Source organism: Moschus berezovskii, chromosome 4, assembly GCF_049115385.1.
Source record: "Moschus berezovskii isolate FMDL1 chromosome 4, NW_MosBer_1.0, whole genome shotgun sequence".
Taxonomy (NCBI): domain Eukaryota; kingdom Metazoa; phylum Chordata; class Mammalia; order Artiodactyla; family Moschidae; genus Moschus; species Moschus berezovskii.
This window is the reverse complement of record NC_142463.1, coordinates 105294625-105321405: the sequence shown is the minus strand read 5'-3', so window position 1 is coordinate 105321405 and position 26781 is coordinate 105294625. Positions and strand designations below refer to the sequence as shown.

The 26781-nt window shown below is 44.8% G+C and overlaps 1 protein-coding gene across 3 annotated transcripts in view; it reads right to left on the bottom strand.

Annotated features, from left to right (window-relative positions):
- Nucleotides 1–1660: 1660 nt before the first annotated feature.
- Nucleotides 1661–26781, bottom strand: part of TUFT1 (tuftelin 1) — a 47459-nt gene continuing 22338 nt past the window's right edge. Inside the window, exons 2-13 of one of the 3 annotated variants that reach the window (XM_055402600.2) lie at nucleotides 24111–24185; nucleotides 23600–23701; nucleotides 19613–19699; nucleotides 18971–19060; nucleotides 16293–16358; nucleotides 13095–13208; nucleotides 8974–9102; nucleotides 8119–8213; nucleotides 5945–6050; nucleotides 5020–5103; nucleotides 4005–4105; nucleotides 1661–3191 (exon numbers count right to left, since the gene is read on the bottom strand). In XM_055402600.2, coding sequence (XP_055258575.1) covers nucleotides 3128–3191; nucleotides 4005–4105; nucleotides 5020–5103; nucleotides 5945–6050; nucleotides 8119–8213; nucleotides 8974–9102; nucleotides 13095–13208; nucleotides 16293–16358; nucleotides 18971–19060; nucleotides 19613–19699; nucleotides 23600–23701; nucleotides 24111–24185 — 1113 coding nt within the window. In that variant the 3' untranslated portion in view covers nucleotides 1661–3127. The remainder of the gene's footprint in view (nucleotides 3192–4004; nucleotides 4106–5019; nucleotides 5104–5944; nucleotides 6051–8118; nucleotides 8214–8973; nucleotides 9103–13094; nucleotides 13209–16292; nucleotides 16359–18970; nucleotides 19061–19612; nucleotides 19700–23599; nucleotides 23702–24110; nucleotides 24186–26781) is intronic. The other 2 variants (XM_055402602.2, XM_055402601.2) reach the window with 2 other exon arrangements.

The following is a 26781-nucleotide window of genomic DNA, read 5'->3' as shown; positions in this document are numbered from 1 at the left end:
GCTCCAGTTTACAGGGTTCTGCTGATGACGGCTGCGTGTCTGGGCAGCTCTCAGCACACAGCTCAAAGAAACAAGCCATCATGGCAAAGGTCCCAGAGAGTCAGACTCAGTCTTCTCTCTGCAACACATTCAGGGAGCACAGAGGAGTGGCTTACACATGACATAACACAGGCAACAAACAGGCTGCTGAGGTCAGGAGCAGCTTCTCACCACGCCCTTTCTCAGGCCTGGGCCTCTACCCGTTCTCCTCCCCATTCTCCATCTCTAACTGAAAAGGTTGCCAGGACATAATCTATCTTTCCCTTGACTATTTCTCTTCCCATGGAACCTCCTTAGCCCCTGTTCCTTTTGGCAGTGGTACACCTAAACTTGGGAAATGTACACCAGAGGTACTTTTTGGTCCCAGGAATCTCTCGGAGCTCTAGTTCTTCTTTTTTTTTTTTTTTTCAATCATGCTGTATGGCTTGTGGGATCTTAATTCCCCAACCAGGGATTGAACCCAGGCCCATGGCAGTGAAAACACAGAGTCCTAAGCACCAAACCACCAAGGAACTCCCGTTAGAACTCTAGTTCTATTCCCCAGAACATTTCCAGGCCATTTCATTATCTCCAAGTCCAATCTCTGCTTGTCTCACCAAGTCCTTGAGGCTCAGTGCAGAGCTTCTCTTTCCTGTATGGCGGGCTCACTCCCTGCATCTTCCTCCTCACTGCATCTTCTTCCAGCTCTGCAAGTCGTCTTGGCACCTTAGGCAACCCCACCCTGCTTCCACCCTCTTAATATTCTGAAAACAAGCACAGTCTAGATACACCCATGCCAGGCAAGACTGCCAGAGAAAGAAGAGAACTCGGGCTTCTCAAAGACAAACCCAGGTCTGGAATGGAAGGAGGTTTCCAGTGCATTCTGAAGCCTGAATGTGAATTAGCTGAGAAGCAGAAAGGGGAAGAAAAGTCACAAGAGAAAAATATCACACTTTTCTGATTGAAGGGGAAAGGGGACGAGAGAGGAATTGGGGCCAGACGTGAAGGGGGTTTCTAATGCCTTTGGCCCAAGGAAGATTCCTGTAAATTTAGCTATGTCCCCATTGGGCCCTGCAGTCAACTACATTTTTTGGCAGAAAGAAAAAGATGATCATTGGATTAATTGAATGCAATACCTAGAGATGTCAAAACCTAAAGCCTCAAATAGCTGCAGTCAGCTTTTCATTTTTGCAAAGGATGTGGCGTTAGTCACCTCCCTCCAGTGTTGATCAGTAAATCTCTGTTTTGAGATTGGTAAAACTCTAAGTAATCACAGGACCTCTGTCTGCAAATAAATCTCTAAGTTTTGAAATTGGTAAATCTCTGAATAATCACAAGACCTCTGTCTGCAAGCAGCTCTTTTCCAACTGGCCAAGCTTAGGGATCCCACAAGGCTACCACCCCAGACGGGTCAGAGCAAAGTTAGGAGCTACCTCCTACAACAAGGACTCAGACCATGGAGCTGAGCTGCTTAACAGAGACACTCTAACTCCTCTGAAAATGCCTCAAAGTCCCCACATTGTAATACTGGGGATGTCTCCACACCTTCCAGATACGGACAGCAGGGTGCCCACCTGCAAGAAGCACTAGAATTATGTTCTTTCATCCTCCCCGAAAAGTGAAAAGAATCTACACCAGGAGCTCAAAGAGACAAATTAACATAATTTATTAAACTCACCATACAAAGAATATGCCATGGGAAAGAGTATCAGAACTGGAAGGACCCATGGAAATTATCTGGTGCAACCCCCTCGTTGTACGAATGGAAATGGTGTGAAGAACACCAGAAAACCACAATGGACAAAGCTGGCATGGGAGCTCAGCCCCAATACACAGAAACCACAGACTTAAGGCTTCTGGTTTTGCGTCAAGTAGAACCTAAAGAGACTTAATGTTTATTTTTCATTTTGCTGTGTCCTAGAGTACAACATTCTGATGCTTACCTCCTTCTTAAGGCCGCAGGAAGAGCCCTAAAGAAAACACAGACGAGTGGCAGGTTCATTCAGAGTCAGGATACCAAACTGATGGTGGAGCACCAGGGCACAGCAGGGTTAAGAGAGGAATTCAGTCCCTCCTGATTGCTGTCTTCCCCCAAACAACAGACATTCAGACCCTGATGCCTCAGGGTAAATATACTTGCCTTCCTGAGGTTTGGAGGAGGAAGGGAAAGGCAGCAGGTAGAGGAAAGAGAGGAAAAGACTTATAACATCATTCTGAAATCGATGAGTCCATTGGAAATGCTCTTTTCCCTCTGTCAAGTAAATCCAAACACCGCAAGAGAAGACTGCAGAACTCAGGGATTAAATCAGTTGTGAGATGGAAGGAAAAACACCAATAACTTAGCAAAAATAAATACCACAAGAGTTTCTTCGCTGAGATTGATGTAACCCAGTGAAAACAGTTTTTAGGCTCTGAGTCAAGAAGAATGAGGTGTATCTTGCACCTCCACTTAGGGGGAAACCCTAAGAGGTTCTGGGAGCCTTCACAGCAGAGAAGTTGCCCTTAACTGTCCGTGGCCTCACAGAACCTTTCTGCTCACAGCTGCGCCTTGAAGGACATTTCCCCTTCCCCAAAGATGAGACCACCCAGTCAAAGTTGAGGTTCACCAACTCTGACCAGGCCATGACAGGTAGCCCCATAGTCTGTCTGCAGGAGGCCCTGCTCAGCATGGGCTGAGGGTGGAGCAAGTAGAAAAGCAAACAGTTTGTTGCTAAGAACTGAGCTATGTTTACGGAAGGAACTCTGTTCCCCCAGGACTCCAGCTTCTAGGGCAGATCGCATCACCTCTCTCGACCTGACCTGCGGAAGGCCTGCTTCTGGGGCAGCTGAACTCCAGTCTATAACAGAAGGGAGGCTCTGCTACAGAGAGAAAGAGTAACTACGGGAACAAGGCTACCGCCCTGGCTCCTGCAGGCAAGGCACCAGCCTCCAGAGGCCACAGTGTCCGGAGGGGCGCTAGTCCTCCGTCTGCCCAGCGTACAGAACCGTGAAGCCCAAGCCTGAGCACAGCCAGGGAGCAGTTGGGAAGTCAAAGTCAGGGCCGGCAGCCTCCAGGGGTGGTGGGCTCCTCCACAGGTCAGAGGCGGCAGCGACGTCCAGCAACTTGGGCTCATGTTTCCACCACTCGGATGAGAGGCATGGGCTTTGGGCTGGGGGGCTTGGATATCCTGATGCTGAAAAGAAAGTTGGAAATGCTGAGTGCCCTGTCATGGCCCAGCCTTCCCAGAGCCACCCCTCTGGCTTGCTCCAGGTCCCACCCTGCAGGGCCCACTGATCTCTTGGTTCTAATGTCTTGAAACCATCACTGTCAGTGCTAAGAGGCCAGGGGACTGGTGCTTTTATCTCATGACAGGGGTGGGGAACACAGAGGGTGCAGCTGAACACCCAAGGAGCGGGACAACTGTGATTCCTGATGTTTTTTTCAAAGTTTTGGACCTTTCTGTGAATCTCTTGGAAACAAAAAGCCCTCTCCCTAGATATATTCACTTGCTATGTTATGTGTGTGCTCAATCACGTCCGACTTTGCGACCCCAAGGACTGTCCCCCACCAGGCTCCTTTGTCCATGGAATTTTCCAGGCAAGAATACTAGAGTGGGTTGCCATTTCCTACTCCAGAGGATCTTCCTAACCCAGGGATCGAACCTGCGTCTCTTTGCACCTCCTGCATTAGTAAGCGGGTTCTTTATCCCTGTACCACCTGGGAAGCTCCACATGCCCTTGCTACACAGTCACAATTTTTGCATCCAATTTCAGGGGTTCATATGCCTCCAGTGTAGTTCATGGGCCTCCCTGGGGTTGTGGAATCTACTCCACTCTAACCTGGTTAGAAAGTGGTTCAGGTGGAGAATGGGTCAGAGGAAAGACGGAGAGAATGAAACTGGACTTTGAAGAGCCTTGTCCTGGCCTTGGTACTAAAGGTTTCTTTCTTTCCTGCCTCTCCTTCCTTTACTTCCTCCCTGGGCCCCGCTCCGCGTGCACTCACTCACCTGCCCGGGTTCTCGGTCTTGGCCCGGTTCTGGGTGCTGAAGTTGCCATGACTGATTTGTTTTTCTATCAGGTGTTCCATCCGGTCGTGCATCTCTAAATTCTGTAACACAAGTTTATGAGATTAGCATTGGGTTTCTTCGGGCTTGCCATGGGTCACATCTGACCAGCTCACCCTGGTCTCCACCTGCAGGTGCTGCTGCCGACCCCCACCCCACTGTGCCTGCCACCACCAGGAAGCCCTCATCTTCACGACTCCAGGCTGCACTCTCCTTCCAGGCCTCGCTCCAGCCTCCTCCCCTGAGGCGGCGTTCTCTCCACAACTGTTAAACACTGATCATCTCCTGTACTCCCCCTCTGTACATTTCCTGCATATAATCTCCTAGAGTCTGCTGAGAAATTTACTTGCATTTGCTGATATGCTTTTCTATAAAGTATCCTTAGGTATATTTTTAATAGATTTTCTCTCTAAATCTAGAATGCAGACTTCCTGGAGATAAACAACTCTGTCTCCTATTTCTTTTGATCTCCCCCTCTATCTGAGATACCGTCACACAATGGCTGCAGAGCAATCTCAGGGAGTCAGTCAATGGACAGGAAGGCCTCTGAAGTACAGTGGACATCAGACCAAGAAGAACTCCTTAGCCAATTGAGCCCATCACCTCAGCCATGGAGAAGACTCCATCTATAGGATGTGTTCTCCTTCAAGGCTCAGCTCCACTGTCAGCTCCTCTGCTAAGCCCACAGAATCAGAATGAAGGGCCAGCCCTCATGCTGCTGTGGCACAGGGTGGCACCACAAGGACTATCCCTTCAGAGTGGGGACAGGTCTTACCACTGCCCGCAATCCCTGAAGAGTCTCAGAAAACGTTCACTCAGCAGAAAAGCTGGAGATCAACCAACCACCTCAGATGCTCACTTCTGCACAGCAGCAAGACACAACCAAGACCCCCCCTCTCCATGTCCAATTTCTCCTTCAGGAGTCTGCTCCCTTCCCAGGGTTGCCCGGAACACACACCTCGGCTTCCAGGTAGGCAATCTTCTCCTTGAGCTCCTGGATGGTGGTATCCTTGGACTGGATCACAGCTTTTGAGTTCTGGAGCTGCAAAGATGCAGGAGACACTAGGGCTCGCTCTGAAATGACTCATGATACACTCATCCAACTTTGCCCAGCTGCTGGGGGAGCCAGCAGAGACAAAGGGCAGAGTACTGCACCTCTCACGTGACTTCCTTAGCTTTTCAGTAAACATTAAACTCTTGATTATCCCAGATTTGCGTGAGGGGGGTGAGGGAGAACACCACCCTCACCCTCATAATCCAAAATAATGGATGGCTCAAAAACCATTTCATTTGCCTTTGGGAAATACAAATGATGTATCGATTCAAGAAAGGGATACTGAATACCAGACTATACGACAGTCCCTATCTTAGACAATGGGAAACATCAGTGAACAAGATGGAAGACACCCTAGCGCACATGGAGCTGACACGCCATGACTACGCCCTCCCAATTAGGGGGTCTGAAATTCCCAAAACAGTTCTACAAAACAGCACATTCTGACCGCCTAACGCTCAGGCAAGGAAAAGCAGAAAATACATCATGAGGTACAAAGGTTGAAAATCTACACACAGATAAGTGAGTTTACTGGGACTTAATTACTTATTTACCAGCACTTTTGAACGTGCAAGGAAGACTAACCTTTTCCTTCTTCTCCCATGGAAAGGCAAACGACCAAAAAAGTAGGGGAAAGATGGAAGAAAATCAAATCCCAACCATCCTGATTTAATAGGCAGACTTAAGTGTTTTATGGGACACTCAAGAATATAAGACAAGATACCCAGGAGAAGAAATAAATAAAGGTGTAGGCTTGACAGGAAAACAGGGCTAGACACAACGTGGAGACTCCCAGAGTGGGCCCCCCAGAGCAGGGGTTACCACGTACCTGCTCTATCATTTGCCGGACTTTCCGTTGCTGGCTCTTAAGCATGTCATCCAAGTGGTGGATCTTCTCCCGCAACCCAGCCACTTCCTTTTCCAGGTTAGCAGCCCTGGGAATTAAGACCAAAAGGCTGAGGTAAGAGGGAAAGATGCTTTCTCCACCTGGTCACAGGAAGGACCTTGAGCTCAGGGGTTTCCGATCAGCTGTGTTTCCTTCCACCCCAGGTTGATGCGAGGAGGAGGCGGTGGGAACACACATCAGAAGCATCACTAGAGATCATCCAGTCCAAACAAGGGAGCTGAGGCTCAGAAAAGTTAGAAAGGATAAATCATTCTGGATAGTTCCACCAGTAAAACTAGGGCCAATAGGTAGATGTACCAAGGTTGCAGTTCTTATGTTATTTAATAACATAGGAAAGACATTCTCAGTATTAAAGTTGTCAGAAAGTGGACTGCCTCATGTCTAATGAGCTCCTTATTCCTGGAAAGATTCATGTACGAGCTGGGATTATGATACCCAAGACCATCAAGCTGTTAGCAGGGATTTTATACCAAGAGGGAGATAAGATTTGAGGACCCTTAACGCCTCTTCACACAAGTTTGGTTTGGTTTTGTTTTTTGGCTGTGCCGGGCAGTATGTGGGATCTTAGTCCCCTGACCAGGGATCAAACCCATGACCAGTGCAGAGCACTGGGAGCGAGAAATCATAACCACTGGACCACAGGGGGACGTCCCAAGTCTAACTCTCTTGATTCCCAGACACTGCTGATTCCTTTGCATCTTCTAAGCAAACTGGGTCAAGATCTCCAAAGGTCAGGCAGCTGGGGAGAGTGCCCAGGAGTTCAGGGCATTTAAGAATTGCTGATACCCATTATTCTCTGGGTCTGCCTGAGGAAGCAGACAAGAGCCCATTGCTAGAAGACGGGCATCTCTAGGAGTGGGGGACAATGCAATCTCAGCCCAACTCCCTCTTCCTAAGTTCAAACATTCTAAGTTCCCACCCTCAGCCCTCCAGTGCTCTATTTCTCAGTCTCCTTTTATTTAGAAAATCAGTGTTTATGATGTGCAACTGTCACTTGCCATCCCCAAATCTCGGTTATCTGGTCTTCTTTGTCTCTCCTGTTCCTTCCACTCAGCCTCCTGCCTGTGAGCACCTCCACCCACAGGAGTGGTGAGGGAGTGCTGAGTAATTTAAAGCAATTCTGCTAAGAAGTCTGAAAGAAGGTTACAATAAGATGTCTGTATTTACCATGCCAGGTTATCCCAAAGGAGAGAAGATGACCCTAGCAGACCAAGGGGTCCAAGAAGGTAAGGATTGTGTCTGTTCATCTTGGAATTCCTTACAAGGCCCTTCAGGTAATGTCCGTTGAGCTTAGAAAGGTCCAAGCTTTTAATTATTCATTGGACTGCGTCAAGTCTCAGTTGCGGCACTCGGGATCTTCAGTCTTCACTGAAGCATGCCGGATCTTTAGTTGTGGCATGTGAAATCTCAATTACAGAATGTGCGATCTAGTTCCCCGATCAGGGATTGAACCTGGGCCCCCTGCATTGGGAGCGTGGAGTCTTAGCCACTAGACCACCAGGGAAATCCCCCCAATGTGCTAATATTAAATTTGATTTGCCATTTGTGATCTTCCTAGGCGGCGCAAGTGGTAAAGAACCCACCTGCCAATGCAGGAGATGTAAGAGATGTGGGTTCGAACCCTGCCTCAGGAAGATTCCCTGGAGGGGGGCATGGCAACCCACTCCAGTATTCTTGCCTGGAGAACCCCATGGACAGAGGAGCCTGGTGGGCTACAGTCCATGGGGTCACAAAGAGTCAGACACGACTGAGCGACTAGCACTTTGTTTAGGGGGGAGTAGGCTGTGGTGCAATCTAGTAACACATCCAGTGTAACAACCTCAGAATCTCAGAATGACGTGCTGCAATAGTAGATGCTTCATCAGCTCCCACCTGCCCCTGATCCTACAACCACAGAAGCCTTTTCTTCAGGGTATTGGAAAATGAGCTCCTCAGACATGGCAGGCTCCCCACAGCATCTCCCTGGGCAGGGCCCCACCCCGAACAGGCACACAGTGAGTCAGAGCTGGAAGACCTGACATCAGCACCAGCTTCCTCCCCAGGTCGGCACCCTCTCCTCCCCGCACCCCAACCTCACGGTGAGCCAGGGCCCTTACTTTTCTTGTTCTGCTCGGCAGTCAACGTTCTTACTCCGAAGTTCCTCCAGGGCTGTCTCCCCTTCCCTGACCTTCGCCAGTAAGGCCTGATACTCCTGGTGGGCCAAAGGAAAGAAAATCTGCAATGAGGAGACGGTGATGGTGTCTGTGTTCGGGGTACAGTGGGCACCAAGGGCTGGGGCTCAGCCCCGGCGGGGCCTGGGACAGCTGCCAGGGAGCAGCAGGTCAAGCTGGTTTGATGGGGTGATCTCCCCTGTCAGGGATAACCCTTCCCACCCTCAGCACATAGAAACTTTTCAGCCTCGCCCAGCTGCCCGAAGGGAGGATCTAGCCTGCATCAGCTGGGTCCACCTGCCAGCTCTGGTTACCAATCCCCGGGAAACTAGGCTGAGTGGCTCCTGAAGAACTGCCTTCAAAGGCCAATGGGCAGCTCTACCAGAACCCACCTAAAATGGAAATGGGTTCAAGTCGAGTTACCAAGGGCTAAGTTAGATAAAGAAAGACCTTCCCCGGGACTTCCCTGGTGGCCCAGTGGCAAAGACTCTGTGCTCCCAATGTAGGGGACCCAGGTTCAATACCTGGTTGGGGAACTAGATCCCGCATCCCACAACTAAAAATCCCACATGCTGCAACTAAGACCCAGCACAGCCAAATACATAAATAAAAGATTTAAAAAAAACAACCACAAAACCCTTCCCATTCCTTAAGGGCTAAAAAGTACTTCAAACGAAGCTGTGAAATGCGCTTTTCTGGAACTGCTCAGAAAAGGAAGGTCCCTGCAACTATCTCAGTCAGTCCGCCCGCACCTTCCAGCCCAGGAGTCTGGGTGCTGATGAGCAAGACCCCAGCAGTTACCGTCTCCATTCCCAGCAAGCGCCTCTGCAGCTCCCCGACTTCTGCCTCCTTCTGCTGCGCTCTGTCCTCCGCTCTCTGAAGGGCCGCCTGACTCTGTTTGGCTTCTCTCTGGTACTGGCTGAGTGTGACCTGGGACACAGGATGGGGACTGTGTGAGCTGTGTGGAAGGACAAACATGGATCAAGGGGAAAAAACCCAGGAATGAGGGTGCAGGGATGGGAGGAGGAAGCAACCCTGATGGGCACACCGCCGTCTCCCCATCACTGTTCCAGCACCGCTCAGGAGACCAGCAGGTTAACTCCACTCCCAGGGATAATTATCACATAATCAGAGTGACACCTGGAACCCACAAGCTCCACTTTCCAGATGGTTGACGTCTTCAGCATCCCCACCAGCCCTCCAGGGTCACCCAAGCTTAAACCAGTGTTATGGCTTTCTTCCTAATACAAAGAATCCAACGGAAGAATCTCTGTGTCCCTCCTTCTGTCTCCCACTCTTCCTCATCCTCACTTCCAGCAATCCTGGAAAGGCCAAAACAGCACCCAGAAGCGTTACGAGCACCAGGAAGAATTTTCCAATATGGAAAGGATAGAAGTAGAATTTAGAGTGAAAAAGTAAAATAGGAACTTGCCTCCTTTCCTCCTGTGTGCATTTTCCCAACTCCTGATCATCTTTCAGGTCTCAGCTTAGACACCCCTTCTTCCAGGGAGCTGGAGCTCAGATGAGGTGTGTGTCCTTTGTGTGTCTACAGAGGACACATAACCTTTCCCTCTTATGCACTGAGCGGATTTTGCCTGGTCACTTGCATGCACCCTCCAGGAGACCATCAGCTTCATGACGGCAGAGACCCTGGGCACCATTACCTTTCCAGAGCTTAGCACAGCACTGAGCACACAGCCAATGCTCTGCAACATCATGAACGGACTGGCTGATCATCTAGTCCAACCCTCTCCTTTCACAACTAAAGGTCAAATGATCGAGTCAAGATTACACAGCCAGTAAATGACAGTAAACTCAGCTGCTTCATCATCGATTTCAATGCTTCCCAGGGACCCCACTCTGACTCCCCGGTCAGAGACTAAAAAAGAATCCGGGTAACCTCTGGAAAGCCTAACCAGGCCTGGTAAAACGAAACACCAGCAACCAGTTTGTCTGGCTCCTCCCGAAGTCAGAATCAAGGCGAAGAAAGCAAAGCAAAGGATGATGTGTGATGGGACTTGTCCATGTTGTACACAGCCCCATCCAGAGTAAATCCTTCCTGACAGCCAGGAGCCAGTAGAACGGGAAACCCACGCTTAATGACAGGTTGTCTTCATGGTAATAGACAATCCTGCCCTTCTTGCCCCCCAGCTTCAGAAAAGCAGACCAGAGAGTCTAATCCACCTGGAGAGATTGAGAAAAGCCTTCCAATGTCCCATATTAGACTGAAACAGGCCAGTCCCTTGGGCAGAAGTGCAAAAAGAAGGCCTCTCACTTCTGTACACAAACACTGCAGCCAGGCTGCTGTGTGCTCGGAGCACAGCACTAACGGGCTGTAAACTCACAGAGGAAAAAAGCCACACTCTGCTGCATCAGCCCCACAGTTCCAGCCAGCCCTGCCCTGTGCGAACCCCTTAATCATGAGAGGGTGTGGGGACCTACCCCAGTAGTGGGAGCAACCCAAGGAGCATCTCCTATTGTAGATCTGTGCCACATGTCATGGGTCAAAGGGCAGCCCCTTGCAAGAAGCCACGAGTGTGTGGTTAACAGCAATCGGAGGCCGTACAGCCTTGGGCTTTTACTGAGGATACTTTTGCTCAAGTTTTGAAACCCAGGGTTAGCAGAGCTCCCCTATTTGCTGTCAAAACCAACTAGTACTTCACAGTGTTTCTCAATGTAGATATTTCTTTCCAACATTCACAGTCTGGTCAGTGCTACAGCCTCAACCTCCCCTTCCTCCTGTTCTATTCCAGGAAGGTAAGAAAGGGTCACTGAACTGATTCACGATCGACTGAATTATCCAAACTGTGGAATCTGAAATAGATTCAATAGACTCCTTTACCACGCAGCTACTTTGTTCGGAGACCAAGTTAATCTCAGAATTACCCTGTTGTTGTCGTCGTTATTTAGTCACTAAGTCGTGTTCAACTCTCTGCGACCCCATGGACTGTGGCCCTCAGCTCCTCTGTCCATGGGATTTCCTAGTCAGGAATACTGGAGTGGGTTGCTATTTCCATTTCCAGAGGATCTTTCCAACCCAGGGGCTGAACCCCCTTCTCTTGGATTGGCAGATGGATTCTTTATCACTGAGCCACTGGGGACCCTAAGTCTAATTTATTTAGGACAGGAAAATCCACCTGTTAAACTGATGACTTAATGTAGAATATTATTTCTAAAAGTCTTTCAAGTAATAAATATACTTACAAATATTACCTCACTCAATCAATGCACCGAACTTGCGAGGTATATTTCATGACCCTTTAAAAAAAAATATGTCCTTATATATATATTTTAATATCTTCATAATCTTTTTTTTCCGCATTTATTCTTTAATCCAGTTGGATTCTATTTTTGTAAACAGTGACATATTAAGGATCTATGTAGTTTATTTGTAATACTAGTTAATTAATTCCATCTCCATTTATTGAAAATTCTCATCTATCTCTGTTGGTTTAAAAGGACACCTCCATCATACACTATATTCCGAAATAATCACGACTCATGACCCCTTTTTAACTAATGGTTAGGGAGGTTAAATTACCCAGATAAGACTTTAACTACTCTTGAGGCAGTTAATCACTCTCACTACCTTTGGTCCACACCCTCAATCTCTCAAAAATTCTCTCTGTTTAGTCCATGAAAGAGAAGAGTTCAGGCTAGGAGTTCTCCTTCCACCAGCCCCAGGCAAGCCTGGGCAGGGCAGAATCCTATCATTATTTATGACTGAGTGAACAGTGCAGATACCAGATGGTTCCTCTCACACAGAGCAGTAGGAGAACTGCCCTGTGTTCATCCTGTGTACCTCATCTTCTACCCCATGAATTTTCTGGAAAGCACGAACACCTCACAAACTTTTAATAGTTGGGAAAGGGGCTTTATATATACAGACTTCCGTATTTTTAAAATCTTCTATAATAACCTTTATAACAATAATTGAGATACTCATGATTACTGAGCTCTGGGTGGGGAGGATAAATTGGGAGTTAAGGATTAACAGATACACACTAACTATATGTAAAACAGATAAACAACAGGGCCTACTATATAGCACAAGAACATTCAATATCTTATAATAACCTATAATAGAAAAGAAGCTGAAAAAGAATATGTGTGTGTGTGTGAGACTGAATCACTTTGCTGTACACTTAAAACACTGTTGGGGAGCTTCCCTGGTGACTCAGACGGCAAAATCGTCTGCTTGCAATGCAGGAGACCTGGGTTCAACCCCTGGGTTGGGAAGATCCCCTGGAGAAGGAAATGGCAATGCACTCCAGTACTCTTGCCTGGAAAATTCCATGGATGGAGGAACCTCATAGGCTACTATCCATGGGGTCACAAAGAGTCAAACACGAGGAGTGACTTCGCTTTCAGTTAAAACACTGTTAATAAATTATACTTCAATTAAAAAAAAATTACAGAGCTCTGCGTAGTAAAGCCAAGACTTGATCTAAAGTTTCCTGATTCCACAGGCACATTTCTTCTTAAGACCACACCAATCCATCCACTCATCCCATCCACACTTAAGAGGCACCCACCCGATGCCCCTAGAATTGTCCCAGACACTGGGGACGCAGTGGTGAACTTTACAGCAACAGTCTCTGCCTTCATGGCACATACAGCCCAGCAGTTCTTACCACAGACTGACAGAAAGGACTTCTGAATCAGCACTCTCCTAAATCAGCGCCTCTTCTCCACTCCAGTAGAGCAGAGACTCATAAGCTGACCTTCAAACTATGGGCTAGCCTTGGACAGCAAAAACTATAAATATCTAAGAAAGCGCAAAGCTGACAGGAAGTGCCCCGGGCCACCAAACCTAGCCTTTCCAGTTGATTGATGGCATCCCAGCCAGGAAGAAATTCATCTGCACCTGTATCCAGTGGCCCTGCCCTTGGGCCACTTTCTCTTCAAATCCCAAATCTCACCTTAAAAGACGAACAGTCTGACTGGTGCTGCCGCTCAGCTTCCTGCAGCTTGACAAGCAAGTCCTGAACCGTCTTCCTCAAGTTCTCAACATCTTCATTTATATAGGTGTCCACCTATAGCCAGGAGAGGGAAGAGAAGGTAAAGCCACTATGTGACTTGGTAAGACAAGGTCGCCCCATAATAAACAGCTGTTAGACTGACTGGCCCAGACCACCCTCATGAAGGAATTTACATCGCATAAGAGAGTAAAGTTAGTCAGTCTTAGGCACCCAGGCATCCTAAGTTATTCATATGAAAACACACTCATACCCTAAAGAACTCAACTAGCTTCCAATCACCTCATTATTTTAGGACACACTACAGTAGTTTTCATATACTTGTCAACGGACTGATGACCAGGCATGTTCATGCCATCTTCACGCGTGTGTCCTGCTTTTCCACCAGACTAGAGCCCTCTGAGAGCAGGGGCCATGATCCTCTTTAGACTTCAGTCCCCAAGAGCAAGGGCTGTGCCGTGCTGGTCAAGAGGGGCACAGCCCAGAGGCACGTCTTTCGTGGTTCTCTGCACCGAGCACAGAGATCAGCAGATAAAGGGTTACTGACAGATTAGGGCAAAATACCTGGTGAATCCAGGAATCAGATGTGATGTAGGAAAAGGTGTCTCATTGAGGTGACTGTGAGTGTCTCCCCCAGACACACCCAAACTGGGGGTAGTTATGGCTGAGTTGGCGTGTAGGGTCTCGCCCCCATTTCTGCCACACTTCAGTTACCAGCTCCCTCGAGTCTGACAGAAGAGTCTCTCCCTGCCTTGCACAGTGGGAGGCAGCAGCGCCTTCAAACCAGAGCACAGAGCTCAGCGGGGAGGAGAGGGCAGTGTCGGGGTGGTGCGTTATCACTGAGCACTGGGGGCCTTGCTTCTCTAACTGGAGAAGGCTCTGTACCACACCCTGCCTTCAAGGCTGCCTCAAAACTAAGGAAGATAATATCTTGGAGCTTGGAAGAAGAAAGGCTGAACAGATAGTGCCAGGTGTTGTTCTAACTGTTGCTAACAGCACATATACCAAATATGGTGACTCAGGGGAAGGGAAAAATCCAAACTGCACATCTAAAGTGAGTGGCTAGAATCACAACATTCCCAATCCAGCCATTAGGGACTTCCCTGGTGGTCCAGTAGCTAAGACTCTGTGCTCCCAATGCAGGGGCCCAGGTTTAATCCCTGGTCGGGGAACTAGATCTGACATGGCACAAGTAAGAGTCTGCATGCTGCAAATAAAGATCCAGACCTGGGGCAGCCAAAACAATTAAAAAAAATTCATCCAAAGGTCATTCTTGTAAGACTTTTTGATGACATGGAAAAATTTCATGATACAGTATGAAGAGAATAAAAGGGAGTTATAAAATTTTACATGTAGGAGCTAAAGACAAGAAAACTGATTTTAACACAGCAATGTAAACAGAGCCCTAAGACATATGGTCTTGGATGAAAAAGGAAAAAACAAACAGAGTGCAAGTCTATTATGAAAATTAAAAACATACTTAATAGGCATATTTAAATTATATATTAAATATGTTAGAGTGAGCACCTTTCGGTCAGGGAGACCAAAAAAAAAAAAAAAAAGCTGAAGGAGTGAGAGGCCTTTGTGGGCCCAGTGATGATAATGAGCCCTGAACTGAAGGGAAGGTCTGAGTCAGCTCTGCACTTGAGGGCCAAACACACCCAATACAAAAAATAACAAGTACAAAGAACTGCTACAGACAGTCTAATCTCAATATCGTTAAATATATATTTGCACTGAAGGGAAAACAAAGGAAAGTTCACCAAATTGATTTTTCTCTGGGTAGATTACAATTGATATCTTTTTCTTTTTTCAACTTTTCTATGTTTCTGAATCTCCCTAATTTTCTACAGTATGCATGTCTTGTATTATTACATAATCACAAAAAAATATAACAACAAAAGTCATTTTTTAAAAAGTATAGCCATGTGTTTGTCGATTATACTTTAATAAAGCTGGGGGGGGATTAAAAATACTATGTTGTTATTCAAGAATGAGACAGATTTATATATCGTTGTTGTTAGGTTGCTCAGTCGTGTCCAGCTCTTTACTACCCCATGGACGGTAGCCTGCCAGGCTCCACTGTCCATGGGATTTCCCAGGCCAGAGTACTAGAGTGGATTGCCTTTTCCTTTTCCAGGGAATCTTCCCGACCCAAGGATCGAACCTGTGTCTTCTGCATTGCAGGCAGATTCTTTACCTCTGAGTCATCAGGGAAGACCTAGATTTACATGTACTAACATGGAAAGAAGGCTATACTCTTCAGTTTAAAAAAATAAAAAAACAAGAAGAAATAATGTATTATTTATCACAACCTTGTATTTGTAAAAAGCATGTGCATATTATATACATATATTTATACATATGACACATGTCTATGTATTAGTGTACACACACACATATGGCTTTTAAATATGGATGCCTATGTACAGAAAAACACTCTAGAACTTTAAACTAGAATATTAGAACTAATAGAACAGGCTAAATATTAGAATCAAGTGAAGAGCTTTTAAAAGTCCTAATGCAGAACTTCCCTGGTGGTCCAATGGTTAAAATTCCCTGCTTCCACTGCAGAGGGTGAAGTTTTGATCCCTGGTCAGGAACTCAGATCCTGCATGCTGCGTGGCATGCATGGTCAAAAAAACTTTTTTTAAGTCCTGATGCATAGGCCACATCTCAGATCTGTTAAATTACAGTCTCTAGGGACGCACACAGGTATTGCATCCTTTAAAGCTCCCAAGGCCATCATAATAACAAACGGTGGGCACTGTTCTAAAAGGACCCACCCATGGGAATTCCCTGACAGTCTAGTTAGGACTCTGCACTTTCACTGAGGAGGGAACAGGTTTGATACCTGGTCAGAGAACTAAGATCCCATAAGCCATGCAGTGTAGCCAAAAAAATAAATAAATAAAAGGACCTACCCACTTCTGTTAACCATGGATATTTACAAGGAGTGGAACTGGGGAAGCAGAATTTCCACTTTATATATTTCTCCTTTGTTTGCATTTTTACAGCCAGTAAGCATTACTTTCATATTTAGTGAGACAGAGAGAGGAAGCAATAAACAAAAAGATAAGGAAGGTGTATTTCCTGCCTCTTGGCTAACCAGTAGTTGACACTACTTTCCCTGTTACCTACCTCGGGTGGGCTGCTATACATGGTCAGGGGACCTTCATTAAGGCCATTTGGCTTTTCTAACACCACCTGTTCAAAGAAAAATCAAATTGGTAGTGAAAATTGCTGTTGTTGTTTAGTCGCTCAGTTACGTCCAACTCTTTGCGACCCCATGGACTGCAGCCCAGCAGGCTCCTCTGTCCATGGGATTCTCCAGGCAAGAATACTGGAGTGGGTTGCCATGCCCTCCCCTCCAGGGATACAGAGTAGTGTGTATGTGTTAATCCCAAACTTCTAATTTATCCCTCCTCTCCTTTCCTCTTTTGTAACTGTAAGTTTGTTCTATATGTCTGAGGGTCTATTTCTGTTTTGTATATAAGTTTATTTATATCACTTTTTTAAGATTCCATATAAACCATATCACATGATATCTTGAAACATTATTTTTCTAAGAGTTCAAGTCTTAGAATAAAAGGGAAAATGAGGAATGGGGGGTAGGAAGAGGAAAAAGAAGGGAGGAAAGAAAAGAAGAAAAGACGTCTAGTGTTCTGCAGGAAAATGGAGAAAAGAGGGAGTGGAGAAACACGCACAGCCTTGAGAGAAAATACCTGAGCCTCATCAGGAGGAGGAAGGAAACCCCAGGCTAAAACCTTTCAGCAGACTGGAAAAGGTGCCGGCCCATTCCCCGAAGCCCAGGAAACACAAGCAGCTGCCTGCCATAAACAAAGTTTCCCTTGCCCCTCGGGGATCCTGACAAGGTTTGACAAAACATAAATCAAAAGGGGAAGCCGCATTTGCTGCCATTCTTTCCAACCCAAAGCCTAATTAGTCATCATATGACTGCTGGTTTATATAAACAAGGGCCCTGGACTTCTGGGCTCTGAGCACATCAAGCTCTTCAATCACAAAACAAAGCACCTCCCACCAGCTAGATGTGAGCTCAGGCAGTGAAAGTCTTACCTTGAGCCAAAGCAAAATGAATTAGGGGGTGTCCACCACAAGAGCCTGGCACATGCCCAAGGTGAAGGGTAATTGTGCTGGCTCTAGCTGCAAGGTCACTGTTCCCCTTAGGAGAACGAAGGCAGGGGCTACTGGAAAGGACCACCCCACCCAAACTGAAAGCAGACGAAGGAGACACTGCCTGGAATCTAAGGGAAGATGAGGGTAAAGTCATGGAAGAGACCGTTCTGCTCTCCTGGGGACATTTCTCTCCTCAAATTTTTGAAGGACTAACAAGCAGGATCCCAGGACCATCCATGCCAAGAAGGATTCTCCAATCAGTTTGGTCCAACATTTACTGATGACCTTGTGTATCCCTGGAGGCTCAGCTGGCAAAGAATCTGCCTGCTATGTGGGAGACCTGGGTTTGATCCCTGGGTTGGGAAGATACCCTCGAGAAGGGAACAGCTACCCTCTCCAGTATTCTGGCCTGGAGAATTCCATGGACTGTTTAGTCCATGTGGTTGCAAAGAGTCCGACACAACTGAGTGACTTTCACTTTGTACATCCCAGACCCTGGGCTGGGGTGTGAGGGCACAGAGATGAGAGTGGGAGGATGAACTCTCACCTGGAGAAGCTTCCTGTGCTAGGGTAGAGATAGCTCTAGACACACACAGTGACAGACAAGGACCAAGACTTCCAATTTACACCACAAGCATCACCAAATTAAGCAAGATCAACTTATGAGAAGTTTGGATTTATAGGCGACTGTCTGCTTTGTAAGACCTTGTAGGAGAAGGCAATGGCACCCCACTCCAGTACTCTTGCCTGGAAAATCCCATGGACGGAGGAGCCTGGTGGGCTGCAGTCCATGAGGTCGCTAAGAGCCGGACACGACTGAGCGACTTCACTTTCACTTTCCACTTTCACACATTGGAGGAGGAAATGGCAACCCACTCCAGTGTTCTTGCCTGGAGAATCCCAGGGACGGGGGAGCCTGGTGGGCTGCCGTCTATGGGGTCACACAGAGTCGAACACGACTGAACGACTTAGCAGCAGCATCAAAGGCTCAGAACCGACTTGACAAACGAGTATGTTTTACTCATACATTGTTCCCCTAATATATGTTAATGAAACTATATATTTGCTTGGAAATTTGCCTTTCTTCAAGATTCATGTCCACGGTTTTATGACCTGAGATGACACACCTGGTGCCAATGTTATCTCAAAATGCGTGTTGTGGGTGAGGGGCCTGGTGCCATTCTCTGAGTTTTGAGACATCTCCTTTCTCTAATTAGCAGACTGCTAGTAGCTATATAACATCCTGCTAAAGACTAGCAGGGGGGCACTCTTTCTGCCCCCTTCTGATGTCTGTGTCAGAAGCTTTCTCTATCTCTTTTATACTTTAATAAACCTTTATTACACACACACACAAAAAGACTTTGTATTACAAGAAGATTGGTCACAGACTCCCTACAGACAAGATGGCTTGCCATTAATTGAATGATAATTTTATTGATATAAATTCAATTTCTTTTGTACATATTTTAGGGACAGGTGTGGTTGTATATAGGCTGACATGTGTAAATACAAGTGTCCATCTGGAGAGCCCTAACAAGCTGTGAATGCTCAGAGAAGCCAGCATCACCTGTATTCTCAACTTTCCTGGCACTGGCATTAGATTTGGCAACCAGTGGGTGACTGGTAAATGGCACAACTCCACCTCCTCAGTTTGGACCCAACTGTGGACCATTTCTTATTACCTGTATCTCCTGTTTATGGACAAAATCTCCTGGATCTCTGTCAAGCTTGCTACTTATATCCTCCCGGAGCTTCTGCAAGCAGTTCCTGGCCTGGGAGGAGAGGGCAAGAGGCTTTAGCTTCGGAAAAGAGAGCACACCAACTCACCCACCTCTGTGCCCTTTCCCAACCTATACTCCTATGAGTCAAGTACTGTTCTAAGTACTGGCTGGGAAAGGAAAGGCTCTACTCAAGTGGGGCTGTAGTCCAGTCTCTCCCACAGAAGCAACAAAATAATAAAAAATCCTGCCTTGGTGTATTTAACTTTCCAGGTGGGGAGACACACAACCCAATGTGCTATGTAATGGCCACAAGTACCAAGAAGAAATACAAGACAGCTTAAGGCTTAAGAAAAGTGAGGCAGCAAGGCTGGCACTTTAGATAGGATGACTGGGGGACAGCGCTAGGTGTATGGTGCTTAATAAGTATTTGCTGATTAATGGAAGGATCAGAAATGATATTTACACATGAGGGGGATGGCAGCACTTTGGAGATATGAAAGAAGCAGAAGGGAGAAAATCAGAACCTAAGAAAGAAGGGAGTCAAAAAATGTGAGGTTTAGAGAAACGACTTTGGTCATTTCCACACAGGGAAGGGGTGCCCACCTCCTGAATATACTGGACCTCGCTCTTCAGCTGGTTAATATTCTTCTCATGGATCATCTTGTCTCCAGACCTCCCCTTCAGGTACACCTGAAATAAGGAAAACAATGCTAATTAAGGAATCTCCAGCGGAAGTAAGCGAAATGCCCACTGACAGATGAACAGATGCGGAGGATGTGGTACAGGGGCTTCGCTGGTGGCTCAGTGGTGAAGAATCTGCTGCTGATGCAGGAGACACAGGTTTAATTCCTGATCCAGGAAGATCCCACATGCCATGGAGCAACTAAGCTCCTGTGCCACAGCGACTGAGCCTGTGCCCTAGAGCCCACATGCCACAACTACTGAAGCCCTCACATCCCAGAGCCTGCACTCCACGACGAGAGGAGACACCGCAACGAGAATCCCACGCACCACAGCTAGAGGGTAGCCCCTGCCTGCCACAACCAGAGAAAGGCCCAAGCAGCAACAAAGACCCAGCACAGCCAAAACTAAACCAATACATAAAAACTGGGGGAAAAAAGAGGTGGTAGGTACACACACACACACACTAAAATATGACTCAGTCATAAAAAAGAATGAAATAATGCCATTTGCAGCAACATGGATGCACCTAGAGATTATCATACTAAGTGGAGTAAGCCAGAAAAATATCACATGAGATCACTTACATGTGAAAATTAGAAAAATAAAATGATACAAATGAATTTATATACAATATAGAAATCGACTTGCAGACAGAAAACAAACTTATGGTTAGCAAAGGAGAAGGAGGGAAGGATAAACTAGGAGGTTGGGATTAACATATACACACTAGTATATATAAAATAGATAAGCAACAAGGACCTATAAGCACAGGGAGCTATACTCAATATTTTGGAATAATCTATAAGGGAAAAGAATCTGGAAAAGATATCCATAACTGAATCACTTTGCTGAAACTAACACATCACTGTAAATCAGCTATACTTCAATAAAAATTTCAGAAAAAGAAAAGAAACCTCCAGTTAAATTAACTCCACACAGGTAGCCTCATACACTGCTGTTGAGTTCAGTGGCTCAGTCATGTCCGACTCTTACACTGCTGGTGGGAGGGTAAATTGTCACCACTTTTCTGGGTGGTAATTTGGTGGTTCTGATCAGAAGACTTAAAACTATATTTACTCTTTGATCTATCAAAGCTATTTCTGGAAATTTATCCTAATGAAATAAATTTAGCTAAAAACTAGTATAAATACTTACATACATACATGTAAATTCATGAAAAGGGGATTGTAAAGGGGATTTACACATTTTTCTCTGTATACCATGCTTGGATTTTTTACAATTGAGAAAATATTTCTTTATTAGTTATACTATAAAACACATACACAAGTTAGTAATATATATACTTGACAAAATATCATTTATGGCTGCAAAAAGTAGAAATAGACAAAATGTTCAACAATAGGGGATTAAAGAAACTATAGGGTATGTGTATAATAGAATATTATGAAGTCATTTATGGATACAGAAGATACTATAAACTGCCATTAAAGGGAGGAAAGCAAATTGTAGTATAAATATACAATACAATTTTTTAAAAATACAAACGTATAGGAAAATGTCTGAGAGGATACACAATAAAATGTTAACAATGATTATATTAATAGAATTATGGGGTCGTAATGTAATGGCCAGGTAAAGGCCATGTAATGGCATTGAATAAAAAAATTAATTGAAAGTATACAGGTTGGATAGGGTAAAACTATTCATAGACAACAAGATCATGTATACAGAATAACCTAAGGAATTCAATAAAAAACTATAAGAACAAATAAATGAATTCAGCAAGGTTGTAGGATACAAGTACAATATATGAAAAAAAGTTGTATTTCTATACACTATTAATAGCAATGAACAATACAAAAGAGAAAAAAAACTAGAAATAAATTTAACAAAGTTCAAAACCTGCATTCTGAAAATTATAGAATATAACAGAAACAAATTACAGAACAGGAAATAAAGAAGACCTTAAAAAGTGAACAAACATCCTATTTTCATGGATTAGAAAATTTAATATTGCTAAGATGGCAATACTCCCCAAATTGAACTACAAATTCAACACAATTCTTATCAACATCCAAGCTAGTTTCTTTGCAGAAACTGACAAACTAATCCTAAAATTCATATGGAAATGCCAAGGACCCTAAAAAGCTAAAATATTCTTGAAAAAGAACAAAATTACTACAAAGCTACAGAAGTCAAGACAGCGTGGATAGACATGTAGATAAATGGGATATAAAGCGTCCAGAAATAATAATTACATACTCTGATTATTGTCATCTGATTTTTGTCAACTGATTTTTGACAAGTGTGCCAAGTAACAGTCTTTTCAGTAACCGATGCTGGTAAAAATGGACATCATGTGCAAAAGAATGAAGTCACATCATACACAAAAATTGACCCAAATGGATCATAGACCTATGCATAATAGCTAAAACTATAACTCCCTGAAGAAAGTACAGGGATAAATCTTTGTGACCTTTGGTTAGGCAAAGTCTTCTTAGATACAATACCAAAAGCACAGTAACAAAAGAAAAAAATATATAAATTGGATTTCAACAAATTAAAAAATTTGGTTTCAAAGGACATCATCAAGAAAGAAAAAAAAAGAAAAAAAAAACCCCAAAGAATGGGAAAAAATTAAAAATTTTTTCCAAAACATTTATCTGATAAGCACTTACTATCCAGAATATATAAAAGAACCCTTATACTGTGACAATTAAAGCACAACTGGATTTTTAAAGAGCAAAGGATTTGAAAAAATATTTTTCCAAAGAAGATATACAAACAGGTAATAAGCATATGAAAAGATGTCATTAGAGAAATGCAAATTAAAACCACCACAGGATACCATTTCATATCCACTAGGATGGCAATAATCAAAAAATGGATAATAACAAGTGTTAATGAGGATATACAGAAATTGAAACCCACATATATAATTGGTGGGAACACAAAATAGAGCAGATGCTTTGGAAAAATGTCTGGTAGTTTCTCAAAAGATTAAATATAAATATAGAATTACCATATGACCTAGCAATTTCACTATTGCTAGGTATATACCAAGAGAACTGAAAACACATGTTCACCTAAAAACTTACACATGAATATTCAAAGCAGCATTATTCATAAAAGCAAGAGAGGGGAAACAACCCAAATGCCCATCAATTGATGAATGGGTAACAAAATATAATCTATTCATTCAAGGGAATGTGATTCAGCCATTAAAAGCAATGAGTACTGATGTATGTTACAATATGGCTGATCCCTGAAAATACTTTGCTAAGTGAAAGAAGCCAGACACAAAGGGCCACATGTTGTGCTGTGATTTTGTTTATATAAAATGTCTAGAAAGGGCAAATCTATGGAGACAGAAGGTATTGATAGACTTTGGCGATCACCAGAGGCTAGAAGGAGTGACTGAAAAAGTTTTGAAATTAGTAGTGGTGATGGCTGCACAACTCTGTGAATATATTAAAAACTACTGAACTGTACAATTTAACTGAGTTAATTGTATGGTATGTGAATTACATCTCAAAAAGTTGCCTTTAGAAAAGAAACTTTTAATTTTTTAAAATTGTTTTAATTGCCTTAATTAAGCAAAAATTATTTTAATTAAAAAAAATAAGTTCCGTAAACACACTTTCTACCTGTCTCCACAGCTTTCAACAGCTGAAATGAATACAGACAGTAGATAAGCACCTTGAAAGGTCATCTCATCCATTCCCTCACCGAGTACCAGGTGACACTAGGCCACTATAGCCTGACTGTGGTCTCCTGGTGTTAATTAATTAAGATCTTTCCAGGAGACAGCCAAGAACTAGCATCACAGATATGGTTCTTCCCAGTCAAACCACAAGGGTCCTTTGACGAAGTCAGCCGTTTCCTCTCCTGTGTTTGTAGGGAGAAAGAGAGGAGGGAGAAACAGTGGAGGTGAACTAAGCCTACCTTAATGATCTCTTCGTGTCCATCATTGGACTCCACCAGTTCTGAGGCCAGAGAATGACTAGTTGAGCGGCTGGACACCATGGCATAAGTCTTCCTGCCCGCCTGCCAGAGAGAGAGAAAGAAAAGTGGATCAGAAACCATACGACCAACACTGAACTTCTGCCCCTCAATCAATGCAGCACTGCTCCTCAAAAGACTTAAGGGTTAGTCAATGTTTCCCTCCAAACACTCATTTCAGAACCTCAACCCGAAGCCACAGGATGAATGCAGCAGCAGCAAGAACACAGGACGGGGAGAATTAGTTGATATTGCAGGTTAGTTTTCATTGTAATGGGGGCCTCTACATCCCCAAAGCAAGGTACGATGCTGAAGTCAGCTGGCTGTGTCTGAAAGGAGACGCTCCCAGGCAGCAGAGGAGATGGTTCCAGCCAGCACTGGGCCGAGGGGTCAGCAGCAAGGAAGGAGAACTGGCGGAGACAAGGAGGCCCTGCTCCACCAGCAACCTCGATACCTTCTGGGCTATGCGTTCAAGTTCATCTCCTGTCAGTTCACTCTGCAGAGTCAGCCTGAGCACGTCCACGCTGCCCTAATAATGACAATCACAGCAACAATAATCTCTCACCTTTACAGTCTACTACCAGTACACATGCGCTTCTGCCAGTCCTATAGAGTGAGTTTTATTATTGCCATTTCATAGACAAGAAAAGCTGAGGTCTGAAGAGGTGCATCAGCTTGCCCAAGGTCAGTTCACTCTTGGGTGATAAGGATGTCTCCAGGGACTCTGACAGTGTTCTTTACACAGCACATCATGTGTGCTCTCCTTTCCCCACTGTTTAGAAGACATCCCTGGATTGATCATCCCCAGTTCAGAATTTCTGCACCTGACATCCACCCAGGAAGTTACTGATTCCCTTTCCAAGACTAGGATATCTTTCCTGAACCAAATCATAGGAAGGTACCTGAATCCAAACCCCCATTTCTATGAGCCACACAGGAATTACCCAGAAGAAAGCAGGCAATACAATAGATCAGCCTAATTTCAAAGGAAGAAGCAGGTGTTCTTTCATAACTTAAAGAAGGTTTAAAAACCTTCTTTTCATTGTGAGGAAAATAGAAAACCTGAGGGGGAAAACATTCAAGAAGAGGGAAAAGTGGGGGGCTGGAGATCTGGGGAGATAACGATATTGAGAGAGGATCAGCAAGGCAGAATGCACCAAACCCTGCCAGTAACCCATGTAACATGTACAGGTAGACAAGAGGCTTAGCGACTCTGGATCTGTGGATCTCACTAGAAAAATAAGGGTTGAACTAAGTATCTCTAAGGCTCCTTCCATATTTGATATTATAACAGCATAAAAGAGGAGTACATGCCTCTTGCAGCTGATGATGGGAAGATGGGTGCTGAACTAGCCAAGACAAAAGTGCCTTTCAGGTCATCTGGTCATACCCTGCCATGAGGTCCAGAAGGATAAACACCATCTTACTCTTAACAGTTTTGAGGAATCCTCCTAACCTTCCAAATATCTGATGGAGCGATGGGAGAAAGAAAGAATGGAGCAGCAGTGAAGAGATAACCCACATCCAAGGTAAGAGAAACCCCAGTAAGACAGTGGGCGCTGAGAGAGGGCATCAGAGGGCAGACAGACTGAAACCACAATCACAGACAACTAGCCAATCTGATCACATGGACCACAGCTTGTCTAATTCAAGGAAACTAAGCCATGCCATGTGGGGCCACCCGAAATGGAGGGGTCACGGTGGAGAGGTCTGACAGAATGTGGTCCACTGGAGAAGGGAATGGCAAACCACTTCAGTATTCTTGCCTTGAGAACCCCATGAATAGTATGAAAAGGCAAAAAGATAGGACACTGAAAGATGAACTCCCCAAGTCGGTAGGTGCCTGGAGGCTACTGGAGATCACTGGAGAAATAACTGCAGAAAGAATGAAGGGATGGAGCCAAAGCAAAAACAACACCCAGTTGTGGATGTGACTGGTGATAGAAGCAAGGTCCGATGCTGTAAAGAGCACTATTGCATAGGAACCTGGAATGTTAGGTCCATGAATCAAAGCAAATTGGAAGTAGTCAAACAGGAGATGGCAAAAGTGAATGTCGACATTCTAGGTATCAGCGAACTAAGCTGGACCAGAATGGGTGAATTTAACTCAGATGACCATTATATCTACTACTGTGGGCAGGAATCCCTTAGAAGAAATGGAGTAGCCATCACAGTCAACAAAACAGTCCAAAATGCAGTACTTGGATGCAGTCTCAAAAACAACAGAACGATCTCTGTTCGTTTCCAAGGCAAACCATTCAATAACACGGTAATCCAAGTCTATGCCCCGATCAGCAATGCTGAAGAAGCTGAAGTTGAACGGTTCTATGAAGACCTATAAGACCTTGTAGAACTAACACCCAAAAAAGATGTCCTTTTCATTATAGGGAACTGGAATGCAAAAGAAGGAAGTCAAGAACTACCTCGAGTAACAGGTAAATTTGGCCTCAGAGTACAGAATGAAGCAGGGCAAAGGCTAACAGAGTTTTGCCAAGAGAATGCACTGGTCATAGCAAACACCCTCTTCCAACGACACAAGAGAAGACTCTACACATGGACAACACCAGATGGTCAACACCGAAATCAGATTGATTAGATTCTTTGCAGCCAAAGATGGAGAGGCTCTATACAGTCAGCAAAAAAAAAGACCAGGAGCTGACTGTGGCTCAGATCATGAACTCCTTATTGCCAAATTCAGACTTAAATTGAAGAAAGTGGGGAAAACCACTAGACCATTCAGATATGATCTAAATCAAACCCCTTATGATTATACAGTGGAAGTGAGAAATAGATTTAAGGGACTAGATCTGATAGAGTGGCTGACGAACTATGGACGGAGGTTCGTGACATTGTACAGGAGACAGGAATCAAGACCATCCGCAAGAAAAAGAAATGCAAAAAAGCAAAATGGCTGTTTGAGGAGGCCTTACAAATAGCTGTGAAAAGAAGAGAAGCGAAAACTCAAAGGAGAAAAGGAAAGATATAAGCATCTGAATGCAGAGTTCCAAAGAATAGCAAGGAGAGATAAGAAAGCCTTCCTCATTGATCAATGCAAAGAAATAGAGGAAAACAATAGACTAGGAAAGACTAGAGATCTCTTCAAGAAAATTAGAGATACCAAGGGA